This window comes from Polypterus senegalus, chromosome 10 (assembly GCF_016835505.1).
Source record: "Polypterus senegalus isolate Bchr_013 chromosome 10, ASM1683550v1, whole genome shotgun sequence".
Lineage (NCBI taxonomy): Eukaryota > Metazoa > Chordata > Cladistia > Polypteriformes > Polypteridae > Polypterus > Polypterus senegalus.
In genome coordinates, this window is record NC_053163.1 from 78,491,076 (window position 1) to 78,509,597 (window position 18,522).

At 34.7% G+C, this 18,522-nt stretch overlaps 1 protein-coding gene across 2 annotated transcripts in view; it reads left to right on the plus strand.

Moving 5' to 3' along the window:
* pcdh19 (protocadherin 19) overlaps positions 1-18,522 on the plus strand; it is a 123,389-nt gene that overhangs the window by 40,286 nt on the left and 64,581 nt on the right. For both annotated transcript variants that reach the window (XM_039766001.1, XM_039766002.1), the window contains exon 3: positions 17,222-17,280. In XM_039766001.1, the coding sequence (XP_039621935.1) occupies positions 17,222-17,280 (59 nt within the window). The remainder of the gene's footprint in view (positions 1-17,221; positions 17,281-18,522) is intronic.

Below are 18,522 nucleotides of genomic sequence, written 5' to 3' on the forward strand. Positions count from 1 at the left end.
AGTGAATAATGAAGGGAAGGACAGGAGTGCACAGCCTAAATTGTCCTTTGTAGTGCAAGTCTAACTAAGAAGTGTTCCTTTTTTATATTTTACAGATGTGCTGAAACTGACGCACATTTAGCCTTGGTGTTTAGTCTGGGTTGCTCTGTCCTCCTCACTGAGTTTGTAGAGTAAACATCATTTGTTTGACAAAATCGCCAGGGTGCTGATATTAATGAGCTATGATGAAGTTCTTCTTGTATCTGTTCACTAGCTCCCTGTATGCAAGCATGGCTTTGATGCATCTTAAAATAGCAGCACGGCTCTTGTATAATGTCAGATTAAGGAATGTCAATAAGAAAACTTTCTCAATCCATCTCCAAATGAGATCATCTCCATTCAGTCTCGGGCCAGAGTGTGTGCCACGGTATTCTCTGTGGAGTCCATAATGAGATGTTGCAAATTTCCATTAAAATAAAAGCATTTGAAAAGATATTTCATCAGGACATAATAAGCAGAAGTATTTTCTGAAAGGCTGCAAGTGTTGCATTCAAAAAAACTTGCCGGCTTGCACTGTATGTATTGCCTGGATCTCCTTATTTCTTTTCTTTTTTTTTTAAATATTAGATTTTGGATGAGAATGTAAGTTGGTTTTCTCTCCACTTGTTTCCACGGCACTGCATCTCCTAAATTAACAACCCAGATAGCATTCCATTCTTTGCAGAGTCTGACATCCCAGGCTGTCCACATGTCAAAACATTTCAGTGTTCGGACTTACTCATTTCCACCTTGCATGGAATGGAAATTGCACATAAGGTGTCTTTTAAAATTTTCATGAAAAGCTTCAAAATCTCAGTGTTTCCTGTGAAAAGTGTACATTAAGTGTAACTTTCTGAGCTAGTGGCTGCTGGGAAAAGGCACTGAATGTATTTCATAATTTAGATAAAGGCATTTATCTAATTTTAAATAAAATGATGATCTCATGTAATTCTAAACTCAACAGAATTTTAAAAATGATTTTTAGAAATGAATCAATAGATGACAGTGAAAGTAACAAAATGAAGTTACTCCAGTTTAAGCGTATACAATTATGGTAAACAGGGGAAAGTGCAGTTGGCACATCTGGTGTTTAGTCATTGAAAAGACTTTTGCAAATTATGTTGTCCTACTTTAGAGCTGCATCACTGCTTCAGTTAATTTCATAAGAAAATAAATCCATAATATTCCACATACATGGAAAAAAGTAAAAAAAATAAAAGCTCATAGAAAATAATAATTACTGTGCATCTACAAACTATTCGCTATTATTTTAATACAATTAAATTTCATTATTTTTACTGTTATAATAGTAATTGATAATACACGGTATTATTACATTACATCTTCTGAGTATTCAAGGAATATACCTTCTTCATTAATATATACTACCACCGCCACTGAGAAGCATATTAAATGCTGGTAGATTAAATCTAGTGGGCTTTTACTATCTTAGTACATAAGTTAGACAAATTTGTTGTTAACTTAATGAACTAATTTGTTTAAAGGCATTGGAAGTAATTTTGCTGTTTCCCTGGAAGTGTAGTTTAAAGCTGTCTCACAAAGATCCACATCTCTGGTGGAAAGGTCGATCTGCCATCTATCTTACCTCAAATTGCTGGGTGAAAAACTGCTTCCTGGCTCATCTGTCCCAAGTGAATGGTTTTTCAGACTTGCAGTGAATCGTTACAAAATGAAAGGTTGCTTCTCAAACCACAGAACACAGAGATATTAGGAATAAAAAGAAAAAAGAAGAAAGCAAGAAGGAGACTCATACTGTATATAGACAGACCTTTGCAGTGGTGACTGAACTGATCTGCCAGAATTAAGGAGCAAAAAAATTAAGATTATAATGATAACTTTCATATCTATCTATCTATCTATCTATCTATCTATCTATCTATCTATCTATCTATCTATCTAAGCATTTTGTCATATTTAGACAAAATTATATATATTAATTATACATTATATAATTATATTATTATTAAAATAAAATTATATGTATGTATATACAGCAATATATGTAATTTTGTTTTGAATAAACTGCCTGGCTGGGATATAGAAAGAAGCTGTTGCATTACATTGACAGTCTAAGGCTTTGATGCATAACTACAGCAGAGAACCAGTATTGCCATTATTATGTTTTTCTCATAAAATTTAAAAACTTTAGAAATTGCTAGTAGTTCATGTTATTTTAATTACATCAGCTGACCATCCATCCATTTTTGCATCCATTTTATCCATTGACATGCAAGTTAATTGCATTGCATGCTCATTCACACACTCACACCTATGATCACACAAAGCCATCAGGTGCTATAACGTAAGATGAATCTGTAGGCATTTGGCAGAAAACTGGAGTACCTGGAGAAAAATCCATTTGAAGAGTGTACACACTTTTTAAGGGATACTTTGATACACTTTAAAATTAATTTGACACTGTTGATTTTCCTGTGTACTGTAGAATGCACTTTTGCACCAGGAAAATAGTCATGAAAAAAATTCATGGAGAATGAGAAAGTATGTGAATCATAATTCTGTTTATGATCAACCAGTTATAACTGTCATAAAATATATTTCATCATACCCACAGAAACGCCTATGCATCGTATTACCCCAACATGAGTTCAGTGTTCTTCCCAGAAACTGGACCTGAATCTAATACAGCATCTTTAAGATTTAGTAGATTGAGAGATTCACAACATGAATGTGCAGATGACAAATCTGCAGAAATTGTGTGATGCAATCGTGTCAACATGGACCAAAGTCTCAAAGGAATGTTACCAACAATATGTGGAATCCATGCCATGAATAACTGAGGCTATTTTGAGAGCAATAGTAGGCTCTTGTCAATATTAGAATATTGTTCTTAATAATTTGTTTAGTGAGTGTATATTCATTATATGAGACATACAGTACATACTAAATACTATACAGGAAATTGCACATGCACACACTTCTATATAATACAAGTGAAAAACATGCTATTCTTGTCAACTTCATAAAGGTAATGAACTGCATCACAAATAGATAGATTGGTAATTGAGGCTAGTTATACAAGATGTGTAAGCTTGTCTGTTCCTAAAGATTACCTATTGACAACTTATCATTGGTATTAGGAATGGGCTGAGGCTCCATGAAAAGCCTTTGCTTTCCTTACTATATCAGGCCAGGAATGGGCTGTGGCCCAATCCCATCCCTTGTTTTAGTTGCCATTTTATCCTGGCTCCTCATATCTGTGACTACTGAGAAATAAATCTAAGAAGATCAGAGGAGCACTGTGGATTGTTACCACTTTGGTGGGTTCCGTTTTTTTTCCAAGTTTTGTGCTTTTCTTTGACTTTTGGTGGTTTCACCATTGTTTTGAATTAATTTAGGGTTTAGCTGCGTGTTCCCTGTCTGTTATTTACAACATTCTGCGTGAATCTTTCAGTTGTTGTTACAGATTGGTTTTGTTGCAGTTCTCCTGTCTTCCTGTGTATAATTTCCTTTAAATCAACACTTTTATTTACCATCATGTATGCTTTTCTTATGGCTTTCCCAGTCTGTAGTATCTTTCATGTTATCGTCTTCACTTTTGTAATGATCTCCCTGCCTACTTTCCTCTGATGGAGAGTTGGTCCTGGGAGACCAGTCTGTGCTCCCTCTTTCCTGTGCATTTGAAAGTTTGAGGGATTTAATATTATGGCCATGAAGGATGTTGTTCACAACAGAGAAAGAAATGTCTCATCAACAAATACAGGGTGCTTGGAAGGGTAACATGTAGTTTATCTATTAATGGAAGCCATAAATGAATCCACCACAGGAAACTTAGTTTGCCTGCCTTATTTAATTGGCAGAAACTGTTAATTAACAGTAGAACACTTCATTGTATTTTCTTATGTGTTCTTCAAGGAAAAGTGACTCATGATAGGTCAACCGCTTCTCTACTGCCTGTTCCTTAAATCAAAGGAAGGACTTACAAATACTTTCCACACTCATAATCATTTAAATACATACACATCATTTATACTTTCCAAGGTTCTGCAAAGTTGGCTTAAGTTCCCATTCTGTTTCTTTAAAGATTCTTGTGAAGAGATTTTTATTTTTCGCATTGCTTTTGGGCATGCATGGATTCTACAGTATATGCTCACTTTATTGTCTTTACTTCATTGCCATAGCAATATTAAGTTTATATAAATAAAACATCAATCAAGGAATACAATATCAGAACAACAGTAATCGTCATTCCCCCAAAACTCACCAAAAAATATTTATTTTTTTCTACTGTATAGTCTTCTGCAATTACTATACATAGTTTAAGCATGTTAAGCAGCAATATCTACTGAATGTCAAAACATTCTATGAATGTTTATGCAAGATGATGACAGTTTTAATTCATTCTTCTGATTTTCCGATATAAAATACAGAATATGTCTCTTAAAATATAAAGATACTTTGATAGATATGTAAAAAATAGAAAAATCAGTCATGACCAAAGCAAAATGTATCTTTACCAAATAACTTTGAAATGCAATCTGTCTCCTTTCTGTACTAACAATTTTGTAGTCAAATGTGGTGGGTAGTCATAACCTCCTTCAAAAGGGTGACTTAGGATCAAGATATGGATGGGGCGTGAATTCACAGTGCTGAAAACCCTTTAGCCAGCTCATAGTAATCAACCTAAAATAATGTATATGGGCATTGAGACAAATCCAGTACACACAGTATGGAAACATGTAAGTCAAATTGAGTTCTGTGAGGTGGAAGCAGTAGCTGCCGTGTTGTCGTTTCTTAAAACCAATAGTCTGAACATTTATATTATGACAGTATGCATGGAAAACAATGTTGGCAGTGCCATAAGCAATTTGTACTCAGTGTGCAAAAATACATTTGAATTAATGGCAGGATTGGATACCATTTCAAAGCATGTAATAGGTTCTTCTTTCTTTATTAGATAGATAGATAGATAGATAGATAGATAGATAGATAGATAGATAGATAGATAGATAGATAGATAGATAGATAGATAGATAGATAGATAGGCATTATGCAGATGTTTTGCTGCTCATATAAAGGAGGCACAGTAGCGTTTCTTGACACAGTTATGCTGAATGATTCAATGGCTGAAAGTGTATCAGAGAGAGGATATGCAGCATTTTTCATAAAGGCACTCAGTTTTGTTTTAATCCTCTCCTTCCCTACTACCTTCAAAGGGTCCAGAGTGCATCCTATAGATGAGTTTGCCCTTTTAATTAGCCTATTGATCTCATAAAGTGATGTTACCAGCCTGGCATGCCACAGTGTAAAAAATTGCACTTGCCATCACAGAGTTATAGAAGATGTGAAGGATGTCACTTACCACATTAAAGACAAGCGATCTCCTCATGAAAAACAACCTGCTTTGTCCATTCTTATATAGTTTCTCTGTGTTCTGAGGCCAGTCCTACATGTCATTAATGTGGACCCCCAAGTACTTGTAGGAATGTACCACCTCTACATCCTGTCCTTAAATAGTGACTAGACATAGAGGATTCTTTGGAGTGGCAAAAGTCAGTAACTGGCTTTGGTTTTTCTGATTTTAAGTTGCAGACAATTCTCTTTGCACCAATAAACAAACTTGTCCAGCTGACTCCTATACTCTTTCTTATCCCCTTTATCAATATACTCCATAAGTGCAGAAACATCTGAGAATTTTTGCAAGAGACAAGACCTGGTGTTATATTTGTAGTCTGAGATGTAAGGAGAAAAGGAGACAGGACTGTTCCTTATGGTGCTCCAGTGTTGTGTGTCTCACAAACTGCGGTCTGCCTGACAGATAGTCCATTATCAAGGACACCATAGGCTCATCCACCTGTATATATCTGAGCTTACCACTTAATAGAGATGGAGAAATTAAAAAACATTATCATCACAGTGCTACTAGCTTTGTCCTGTTGAGAACAAGCCCTGAGGAGCAGACAGGCAATCGCATCCTTCACTCCAATCTTTGGATAGGCAAACTGCAGTGGGTCCAGATTGTCTGTAAGAAGAGGACTCATATAGTCCAGGACCAGTCTCTCAAATTATTATTATTATTATTAAATTAGATGTTGTTTTTTCTTTTTTTGTAAAACGTTTCAGGATACTGCTCATAACAGAATATGAATGCAAATGAGAGTATTTATTTGTTAATGTGACCTCAACACAATTTCAGTATAGATCCAGATACTGATACTGGTTTTAATGTCTGGTATCTAAGATTTAATAGAGTATTTACTTTTCACAGAGCATATTAGGGTTTTAACAAATTACCCGGTAGAGACCACCATTGACTAGTACAGTTTTACATATTGTTCACAGCTACTGCATATTTAATATACAGTATACATATTGTATACTGACCCATTGATAAATTGGTTTCCTCTTGTTGCACTGATCTGAACACTATATCACTATAGTGACAATTAAATAGTGCATATACAGTAGCTCAGAACAGTTATTCAAGCTGAATGTACTTCTAGTCATGGACATACAGCTTTTATATGTTGACTTATATCTAATATAAATTTGACAGGCTTCTATAATTCACATTTTGCTAAATGTCTTCTCCTTGATCTTTTTAATTCATTTATTTTCTTCTCATCCTTGATTAAGCAGAGTTACTTACCCTCAATATTTTTCATTTTAATTTTTTTTTTTCTTTAACAACATTAAGAACTGTCTTTTGCATTCCTTGCTCTCATTTCCATTACTGCTAATGAAAGAAAATTAAAGTACTATAATTAATACCACATAGCCTGAGGCAGAATAGACTACACATATACCACTGGGCAAAGAAAACACTGAAACGAACCAAAACCAGGGTCTGCCAAAGGATAGTATACCTTGCAAATTTAAAGTTGCCTCTGAAGTTAAGATACAGGTTACAGTGTACAGGCAGGAAGCCAGCTGACTTCTTCTTATCTTCAAGGTAGTAGCAGAGATGTCCTATCTGGGATCCATGTAACCATGTCATGTAACCCATTACAGAAAATAAGGCAACCAAATATTCTTAAATGCACATTTTTCTTAAGGTAATCGGGTAGGTTTAGAGGTGGAGTAGTTCAAGTAGCTGTTCAAGGAACCTCTCTGATCTGGCAACAGTTTTTTTTAATTATATTTATATAGTGCTTTTATAACCTACTCAAAGCACTCTAAATAGACAATTGGAAAACCACTTCCACCATCACCAATGTTTAGCATCCACCTGGATAATGTGATGACAGCCATTTATGTGCCAGTACACTAACCACACATTAGCTGTTACGTGGTGAAGGAGTGTGAGAGGCAGTTAGCCAATAAGGGACAAGGGGTTATTTGGGGACCAGAATGATCATGCTGTGGTTGGCAATTTAGCCAGGACAACAGTAAACACCCCACTCTTTTCGAAAGATGCCAAGGGATCTTTTATGATCAGAGAGAATCAGGATCTCAGTTTTATATCTCATCCAAAGGACCATGGCAATTTTTACAGCACAGTGTCCCCGTCATTGCACTGGGGCATTCGGATCCACACTCAGACCACAGGGTAAGTGACCCCTAGTGACCTCACCAACATCTTTACCAGTAGCATCACAAGCTTTTAGTAGATAGTCTCTCATCCATGTACTCACTGGGCCTCAACATGCTTAGCTTTAGGTGGATTACCTGTTTTGAAGTTAAGGTGATATGGCTGCTGGTCAAGAACTTAGCTGAGGGGTGTGGGTTTAAAGGATTGCCCTGGCGCTGCCAGATTGATTTATAGCCAGGAGGTGAATTGGGGCAAGGGACACAGAGGAATCAGAGTAACTGTGCCAAGCAAAAGAGAGGGGGAGAAGTAGAAGGAGTTGACAGTCAGATCTTTGGTTATGGCATTGTTGGTTCCTCCCATTCAAGTCCTTTTATTAGCCGGCTATAATGATAATCTCACATTATTTGAAACCATAATTGTTGATATGCTTTACAGACTTGGCTTTGTTTCAGGTTATGGTTCCACAAAAAAGTGCATTCTGGCATTTTGGTTTTAGTTGATGGACATAAACATACCAGACAATATTATGGAGGATTTATTGACAGCATAATATTCCCTATTTAGTGACGAAACATCAGTTTAATCTTTTTTTTTAATAGAAACCACTTTAGTTTAGCATTACATGTCTACATTGTTAGAATGGATGTTTTTGGTGAAACGCTGACCAACAACTGTCAAAAATCAGGTCTAAATAATGATGTTTGTTATCATAATGTTGCTTGCATAATATTATGTATTAATATTGTATTTCTGTCTACATTTTCTGCCTGCTGGCAATTTCTAGGTTTCTGTCTTTTGTGTTGTAGACATAGTGCCATTGCCTGTAGTGAAATACTTTTATCCTGTTGATTCTTCTGAATGTGCAGTTTTATTCAGGATCAGGACTTTATTTCTACTTTAAATTTAGAAAATAATGTATACTGCAAGAAATTTTAAAACCTATTACAGTATATCAATGTACAGTAATATATCAAAGGTCAGGCCACCCTTCACTATGATTGTGTCCTTGAATGTTTTAATACTGTATTTATTTATTGTTACAAACTTGTATTAAACTTTACTAAGAAAAGATGCATGATTTAGAGAAATAAATATTAAATAATGAAGTCCGCATTGCCAACAAGGGAAAGGTAAAAAGAAACAATGAAAATAAGAACAGGACACCCCACCAACATCCACCCATATCACCCACCCTTATGACAGCCCTGAACAGTTGGAATGGAGGCTACTGTACGTAAACAGACATTGCCTTGAAAAATAATCATTCTGTGTGTTTCTAGTCATTATTTTTTTTCTGACATTAATGTGTTGGAAGTGTAGATGGGACAATGTTAACACCCTCTTTCAAACTACAGATGACTTGAACAAATTGTAAGAGTGATTGAGTGTTGTAATGTTCAGGTATCTTTTTGCACCCTCTTGTTTTTAATCCTCACAGATGGTAAACTTGGCTTGCAGCAGTCCTGCATGTTAGGCTTATTTTTTTGTAAGAATCAGCAGTCCCATAAACAGCCTCTCTCTGTGGCTAATATTCCACCTTTCTGCAGACATGATACATTTAGGATCGACCATGGGAATTGCTGCCTGCACATCTCAGGTGATTTGCAACGGATGCTTTTGGGATTGGAGGTAAAGGATTGAAGATGTTATTCTTGACATCAGATGTTAACCAGAACCCTGTGGGACTGTGTCACATACAGCACATGATGGTGTCTGGGTTTGATTGGGTTCTAAAGTTTTATACTGCAACAGAACAGTGCAAGCTTAGGGTGTTTGTTTTATTCCTACCAGCCCTTTACCTCAACTGTGTACAGCTTTAGTGAGCTCTTTGAAAAGGTACACTTCAGACAGCTTTATATTTAAATGGGCATATTTGTACCTTGGCAGTGCACATATCCTATATGGCAAATAGTAATGCATACTCACTAAAGAACTGATTAAAAATGTGTCAAGTGTGTATTTATTTCCATTTTCCTCCTTGTCTTGTCTGGAACAGGTATTAAAACTCTTTGGACACTGAATGAATAACTTATTAATAAAATTGCTATTAATATATGTATCATTTATTAATTTTTTACTGGAGGCTAGGCACAATGAGATCTATTAGTCCATGTACTGATGATTCTGCGAGATACAAGTATTAAACAGCACGCCTAACAGATGAGAGCCCACCTTTAACCCATTCCCTGTTGGTATTTGAGCTGAGAAGTCATTCAGTAATGAACAAGCAACGAAGCGTCCTCCATTTCTAATGAAGCAGTACTTTTTCAGTTAAGAGTTCTTTTAAAAATAATGTGTGGTTTTGTGATAACATTTAGCTCCATTAAATGAAAGCTCATAAATAAAAAGGTCTCTGAATACAAGCAGTAGGATCAGTAGTTTAGCAATCTAGTCTGAACCGAAAGAGTTACTTTTCTACACTAAGAACATCATGCATCTTGTTACTATCAAATTTATTTCTAACAGACTGATTCAGCACTCTATAAATTGGGATAAAGCAAGTATGACAGGTTATCACCTTTTGTGGCTATGATGATTGATTGCATATAATATGTGTCTGAGTCTGGTTTACCTTAAACATTCACACATCATATTCCAAGAAAGAATCTGTTCTTTGGTGTGCTTTGATATCTTCTCTGAAGAAAACAGAATAAATTCTGAAAGTGAAAAGGAGAGAATGTATAACCTCTTTTTAAGTCAGTATAAACATAATTTAAATAAAAATGGACATTGTTTTTTTTTACCATGTAACTAGCAGCGTATGTCATGTTGTGAAAGTGAGAAAATGATATTTATATTATGATTAATTTACTTCTTGATTTTTGTAATATTACTTACTGTGGCTTTCCAGTGTCATTCTGCCACAATAATTTCTATGCAAGGCAAGTGGTATAAATAAGCTTGCTTAAGGCTGTCTGCTCTTATATTAACATTCAGGTATGTGAAAGCACTAGTGGCTAAATTAGATAATATATAACTTGTTTATTTTTTAAAGTCACTAATTTTTCAGTTTGCTATTGTTTTAATGTGGTACTGGAATAACTATATCTATTAAGGTGTAGTGCAAGCATTGTTGTAATTAATTCTATTTTAAAATTGTATGTATTTTTTGTTTTCAAATAAAACCCAGAATGACTTTTAAGGTTGATAAATTGATGAAATTTTGGCCTATATGAAAACAAATTACCCAGAAAGGCCCAGAATTCTCCTCACAGCTAAAGTCCCCAAATATAAGAGCTCCCTCTGTTTCATATTTATCTTCTTATGTTTATTATGAATCCTAATGCCAGTTTCAGTTTGGTACCCTTTTAGTTCTTATTACTGCTAAATAATTTTGGAATGTAACCTTTTCAAGAAATTGTCCAAATATGTTCTTTTCATATTTCGAACAAATTCAATGACATTTCGTACAAGCCTGATGAAAATAAAGATTAATCTGTAAATTATTAAAAGACATTAGATTGTTAAAGAATACTGATAATAACTTCCAATATTACACTTAATAGTAGTTGCCATTTTGAAGTCATTTTTTGTGATGGTAAGTGATAGAGCTGACATTTTCTGCCATTTCTAGGAAAGTCTCTTTCTTAGACTGTGGTGTTCTCCCATAAATCGAGTAGATTAATAAATAATATTAATCCCAATAAAAACAGTCTTAAGAAAAGTGGGTGTTTTAATCTGAAAGATATTGTAATGTATGTTATGACGTGAGTCTGTTACTTAGACAAGCCTTCACTTGTGAGGTTCTGTAAAAAAAACGTGGCAGAAAGAAAAGCTGGTGCTTAGTATAAAACCTTTAATTACTCGTCTTAAGAACACAACAGCTCAAATGCCTACATGCTTATATCCCCCTGTAGGGGCTGCACAATTTACTTATGCTCAGGAGATGCACTTCCTAATAACTGGCATATTAGAAAAGATTAAACAAAATCAATCAAACAAAGGAATTTATTATTACAAAGGGGTGCATACAAACAAAACATTCACAGTATTCTCTCAACATAACAATACATTTGTAATTGAACTTGAATGTCAACTGTATTCTTTTTTATTTCATAACACCCAATACTTTTGTGCCTTCATCTTCAGTGTCTTAATGAGCGACAAAAAGGCAAAATAAATGTGAATTTTTTTATTTGACTTCCAGAGGCTTGCTAGTAATAGGGTTAGAGATCTGTTTGTGATATTGGGAAGAGTGTTTACGCCCTAAATACAGATTTAAATTTAAATACAGATATAAATGGAGACATGTTGAGCCCTTTAAGTTTAGAGAGGAGTGAAAAATCAAATGGTGTCCTACATGGTTAAGGAGAGTCCAATAGAGGAAAGGAGAGGGTTTACGTGTCTGTGAGTGCTTCTGCACTGTATTTAAGTGGACTATATTAGAGCAATAACCTCAGATAAGACTACCCATTGCATGGTGAAAAATATGTTTCAGTCTTTCTATGAGTGGAAAGGTATCCACAGCCATGTCTGGCTGCATTAAATTATTTAAACAATCATTGTAAAATATATCTGGTATGTACTGTTCATGTCCTTTCTGTGGTATGCCTGTACGTGTCTCTCATTTTTAACCTTCTGGTGAAGACAGTGATTATCAGCATGTACTGTAAAGGTTTGAGCCTGAGTAGGATGTAGTTGGGATGAGAATTAACAACTCCAAAGCTAAAGTCATGGTCCTCTCCCACAAAATAAGGTCTTATTCTCCTAATTTAAAAATGTAAGCAGTAGCCCCTTGCGAATGTTACATCTTTTTGAGTATGTGGATATTGTATTGCTTTCCTGGACTCTCTATCATTTTTCATATCCATCCTGTCATAGTTGAGGTTTGAGCCAAGTCTCAGTTGTCCTGGTGATACAAGTGCTTTATGAATAATAAAAAAAGTTTTCTTAAATAACTATTTATTATATTATGCAAGTTGAAAAATACAAGTTGCATATACTGTGTAAAGATGAATAGTAATAATGTACTCTGTAGTCACCAGGACAATGCCTGGCTTCCACACAAGTGATACAATATGTTGGTTATATCAGGCCTTTTAACACAGAACAATTTAAGAATTTCTGTCTATATGGTATATCAGAAAATACTGAATAAAAACACATTCAATTAAACACAGTTGTATGAAGTACACTACCATTTGCACATGAAGCACAATGTTCAGTCATTACAAATATGGCATTAAAAAGAAGTGCAGCATCAACACAAAATGTAATGTTTCAACAGAGAAAAAAGCATTAAACATATATATAAAAATACACATGTACAAGGTGTTTTAAATCCAAATGTAGTATATCAGCTGCACAGTAAGAATCGCAAATTGATATATGCTTTGAACAACACATACTAATACCTTTATTCTTTGTATAAAAATTGTATTCCAGCCAATGTATTCATTTTACTAGTATACATTCTTCCATGATCTTTTTGAAAAAGTCCAACTGTAAATCAGTTTACATTTCAGTTTTGATTAAATTGGTAAATGCTCTCTACTTCAGTCTATTCTGTCCAGTTATTATTTTTTATTAATTATTAATAAAAATTAATTATTGCTAACGTCAGCCAAATAATCTGTCTTGGTTTTATATGCTAAATGGAAATGATAGATACATCATTACGGTGAATGTCTTATGTTGACTATTCTTCCTGCCAAAGACACTGAAATTCTTAATACAATTTGATAAAATTCTTAACTCTGATTTCTCATTCTGCTTTAGCAGTTGCTCTCCACATATCTAAGTGTTGCAGCAAGTACGTTAGGCACTTACAGTCAGCGTTAACACACACAAGCAGAAGCCTGTCAGTGCACATTTGCCAAAGGAAAGCACAGCCTCTGTCAGCACCTGAGTGCATCACAGTGCAGGAGGTTAAGAACGAGGACAATGATTTTATATCATTTTGAATTAATCACAACCTGACTTGAGCAAAATATTTATTGAGTAATAAAATGACAGACTTATAGATTAATTAAAAACATCTCCTAAAATGGAACTTTTTGTATGTAGATTGCTAGAAATAGACAGGAAAACATTTAACAGAATGATCATTTCAGTTTAATACTGTAATATATTCTGCTGCTGTATACATACTGCAACATGTTTAGTAAATTAAATGACACATTTTTAAGTGTTACATCAATTTGTATCACTTGCAGTATACCTTTTATGAAATAAGGACATCTTAATTTTGAATTCCTTTTGAAATATTGTCACCTCTTCTCATGTTATATTTACATAGGACTGCAAAAAGGACACAAGTAAAAAAGCTTATAATTTTTATAAATATGCACCATAGACTCCAAACCCCAATTAATCCCACATTTATTTTCAATGGTTGACAATTAATCGCATACAGTTACTCATTCATTAATGAGAATTTGCTTTCTCTACCTGCAATTTTATTTATGCAAACATCAGCTCATGTGTGCTTAAGTCTGTTTTAGTGTTTTCTTATTTAATCTTGAATAAAAAGGGAAAAAAGACAGACTCATAACGGATTGCAAAGAGATGATCTTAGCTTTTAGGTATTGAACATGTGGTGCATGCAGTCATACTGATCACGTTGTGAGGAATAAAAATCCATGCAATAAGAAAAATTAATATTAGTTACACCAAATAGAGGGGCAGTTGCTTTTAGTCTCTTTAACTGATGTATTCTTTTAGGACTGAAGAGAACTTACTTCACTACTTATATGACATGCAAAAAAAAAAGATAACTTCCAAGACTTCAGTCAAAGGGTGGAGATTAGTAAAAATCATCTTTTAGTTGAAATATAGGGCGATACACAATTTAGAAGTGCATAGCTCTCTTGAGACGTTATTAATGAACTTGTTTCTATCAGTGCAAATTATAACCTAAATCCAGGTTGCAACTCCTTTCAAATTTGTACACTGTCGCTTTAATTAAGCTTTCCTGGATTGCTTGCTACCCCGCTCATTCATTAAGTTCACCCTGGGTGCTGGAGTCAAAAGAGTAGAACTATAATGAGTCCTCACAGGGACCAAACTGGAACACAGGTGGCACTTGAAAAAATATCCACCTCACAAGAGTGCAGTAGTAATTGGCAGCAACAATTACCCTGATATTAATGAAATCTGGCCTTCTGCAGATTCGCACATCATCAGTACACTTTTCGTTTACAGGAAATATTGTGTAAAGTCAATCATTTAATATCTTCTTGTATACCTATGGTTGCTATCTATCTATCTATCTATCTATCTATCTATCTATCTATCTATCTATCTATCTATCTATCTATCACTGAGAGTAAAAACATTCACTGATTTATGACATACATTTTTATCATAACCAATGTAATATCAGACATGTAATTCATATTACCATACTTCATTTATTTTAATGTCTTTACATTGTAATATGTCTAATGAAAGATGCAGGTTTAAGTTTCAAAGGTGTTATTACTTTAATAGTAAATGTGGTTAGCATACTTTAATTTGGGTATATAGCCACTTAATTAGTTTATTTAAATCCACACAAATAATAGTGATATAACAGTGATAATTAATTCTATCATGATACAGTTTGTCAGGCTGTGTTTTTATAGTCAAATTCTTTTGGAAACACATCAAAAAAGTCTTTTAATATGTTAGTGAAATACAGGACCCTTCCATGGACATCTATTTAAGCACCTGGTAATCCAAGAAGAGAACTTAAATTCACAGTTACACAAACAATATCAAGTTTGAAACAGAATATCCTTTAACTTTTGATTTTCAATCTTAACATCAACTCCAGAAATTATTCATATATTTTAACTTTGGTGAGCAGTTGAATTATACGGCAGATTATGCTGTCAAACAGTGTTTTCTCATACATGTCCTTGAAGTCCATGTCAACTCTGATAGGATCTGTCTGATATATAAATATAAATATGAATGAGTAGCATTTTCACAATGGTTTTAATCATTTTCAAGGATGATACAACAGACTAGAATTACAATTCTCAAGCCATAAAGATCTATTTACACATGGCAGAGATGGTGGCATTAGTCTGAATTGTATTGCAATAATTTCTAACACACTTATCCAAAAATCGACAGGACAGTCTCAGAATTTGTAAAGTTAAAATGAAGAGTCTATGAAACCTTTCTAAAAGCTAAAAGAATAGACACTAAATTAATTGTGACAAGTTCACTCTTTGTAACATTGCAAGTCAGGGATTTTTACCTTCTATACGTTGAACAGTTCTGTGCATATTCATGCAATGCTACTGCATGTTTATGTGCCTGCTTGGTTTATTGTACAAAATAATAGTCACAATCATTTCCATTTGAGTAATTACATTCATGGCATTTGCTATATCAACTTTGATTTCAGTGCTGAAAGCTAGCTGAGATCACCAGTACTATACTACTGGAGATATGTAAACATACCAGAGAACAAGAAAGAAGGAGAGGGCACTACTGTAGGTGCACCAGTGCTGATGCTATGTACTGAAACATAAATATTGCCTTGAAGAATGACTGCATTTTGGACTTTCACCCCTACACAAGTGAAAGGTTATTTTAAAAACAGTGCTAGCGTCAAACAAAATGGAAGACATATCTTCTAAAAGTGAAATTCATTCTCTATTGTTAAAAGTAAACAGCAATCTATCAAATATAACTGTATTGGCTGGCAATAAATATACCTTGAAGTCGATAAACCTGATTAGTGATGACAGGTTTAAGGTCTGTCCAAATGTTTAGCACAGGTCATAAAGCATTAGTGAATTACAAATGGCCTTACACTTCCATCTGCAAAATAAGACACAGTTGAAACAGCACTGCCTTGCTTTGTGATTTTTGGTAAAACTACCCATGGAAGTCATATTTTAAAATCAAGAGAAACAATGCTCAAAGTGCACTGGGGTTGGAGCTTGGAGTGTTGTCTTGTCAACCTGTTACTTTGTGTGGGCTTTCCAGTTTGAATGGATAGGTTTCCAGGGAGACTATCCTTTGAATTCGGTATTTTGGCATAAACAGAGATCAACAGTGACTCAAAACATTAAGTCCTAGAAAATTAAACCAAGGCCCTGGGCAATTGGGAAACATGCATTTTAACAGTTTTCACAACAGCAGCAATGTGCACCTGGGGTTATGGTAGATCCATCTGATAATCAGTTGTGCTTCTTTGCTTTGCTGCATGCATTAACCTTTTTTAGTTATTGCCATGAATTATTTGGGATCTAGGGTTTTTCTCCTGAGAGAAGGGGGTTGTTTACAGCTTGTGCTCTTCCCGGGAGCTAAAACTACTATATCAGAAAGTTGCCAGACATTCTTTTTGAAGATGGCAGCGCTCCGTTTTTTCTGCAGTGTGGCTGTAGGAGGCTTGTCCTGCCTTTTGCTGTTAAGCTTTTCAAAGCATGCTAAAACACACTGATGAAGACCACAAGACATTGATCCCAGGGGTTTAAAATAGATCCAGTACGGAGACTCATCTACCCAGTCCAATTATACGCCATCCCTGGTTAAGTATGATATATAAAAAGGAGAAGGCAGTAACTTCCATTATATTGCTGGATTTTTTTTCTGTCTATTAACTTGGGAAGTTATTTTTTTTTCTCCCTCTTAAAGATGAAAGCATAACCAGTTCACAGGGGTTTTTGTAAAAATAACATAACTATAGGAAGGCAATTAACATTGTTTTATTATTCAGCATAATAAAATATGTCTGTATCTTCTTTCATTCAGACGGAGAACTATTCCATTGATTCCAGTTATGTCAACAGTAGAGCGCATCTCATTAAAAGGTATGTCTTGATAAGGATATTATTTGTTTTTCTTTGCAAGCTATGAATCTATGTAGAAATGACAAAATCCCTAGAGGTCTCAGATAACAACAGGTTTTGCAAAGAATATGCTAATCGCTTTTTTTCTGAGCCCAGATATTTATTTAGAGATGTTTAAATGCAAAAATGAGGAACTAGTAGGAGTAACATAATTCTAAATAAAATGTTCGTACCAAATTTTGGCAACATTCTCAAACTAACAACAAGGTTATTCATTGTCATTTTGGTTGAATAAATCCATTTTATATGACTGTATTTTTTAATTCATGGCATAACCATAATTTAGTGATCAGTCTGAGCATTTTAATATAGAATTTAGTGTTGCATAATTAGCTTGGGGACTTCATTTCAGGGCTTAGGTGAACAGAATACTTTTTACGATTATATATTCGTTTTTTTGTGATCAAATTTATATTGAAATACAAAACAAACACTTTAAAGGGGAACAAAATTCATTCTGATGGAAATTACAATAAAATAAAACCTAATTTCTCAGCACCCACCCTACTCCATAACACAACGCCACCCACCCTGTAACCTTAAAATTAATAGGAGCAACAAAAGAATGAAGGAGGCCGTGCAGACAAGCAGATGCAGAAATAGCACAGCACCGACCCCATTATGAAGAAGAATAGCTAAAGTTTAGGGTTGCAGCCAGGACCTGGGCACATTCATGCTTAGACCAGCTCAACCAAATCCACCAATGTATCAGTATAAGAGCAACATGCCCCATTTATCCACAATGCTGACAACTCCAAAATCAGATTAAGAAAGGAAAACTGAAGTATGGAAGTAAGAAAATCAGACAGTCCAGAAAAAAAAATTAAATGCAGAAGGACTGTCCCACAACATAGGCATAAATGCACCTGAGTTGCTCAGGGAGCAAAAGGTCAGTGTATGTTCTGATGGAAGCAAAACACTTTAAAACTTGTAGATAAATGGATTCAAACCATATGAAGCAAAGCAATCTACTCTTATTATAAAAACAAAGACACCAATAGACACACTACAATAAAAGTTTAATTTCCTACAGTAGGCCTAACGAAACAAAGGAATTTAGTCTTAATGCAGAGAAAGATCATTATGCCCTTGCCATGGTTCTCCAGTCCATGAATAACCCATGTGACTCTGGTCAGCCATTTCCCTTGTACAACTGGGATGCTCTTTCTAGGTGCCACTGTTTCCTTTCTTTCCTATAGACAC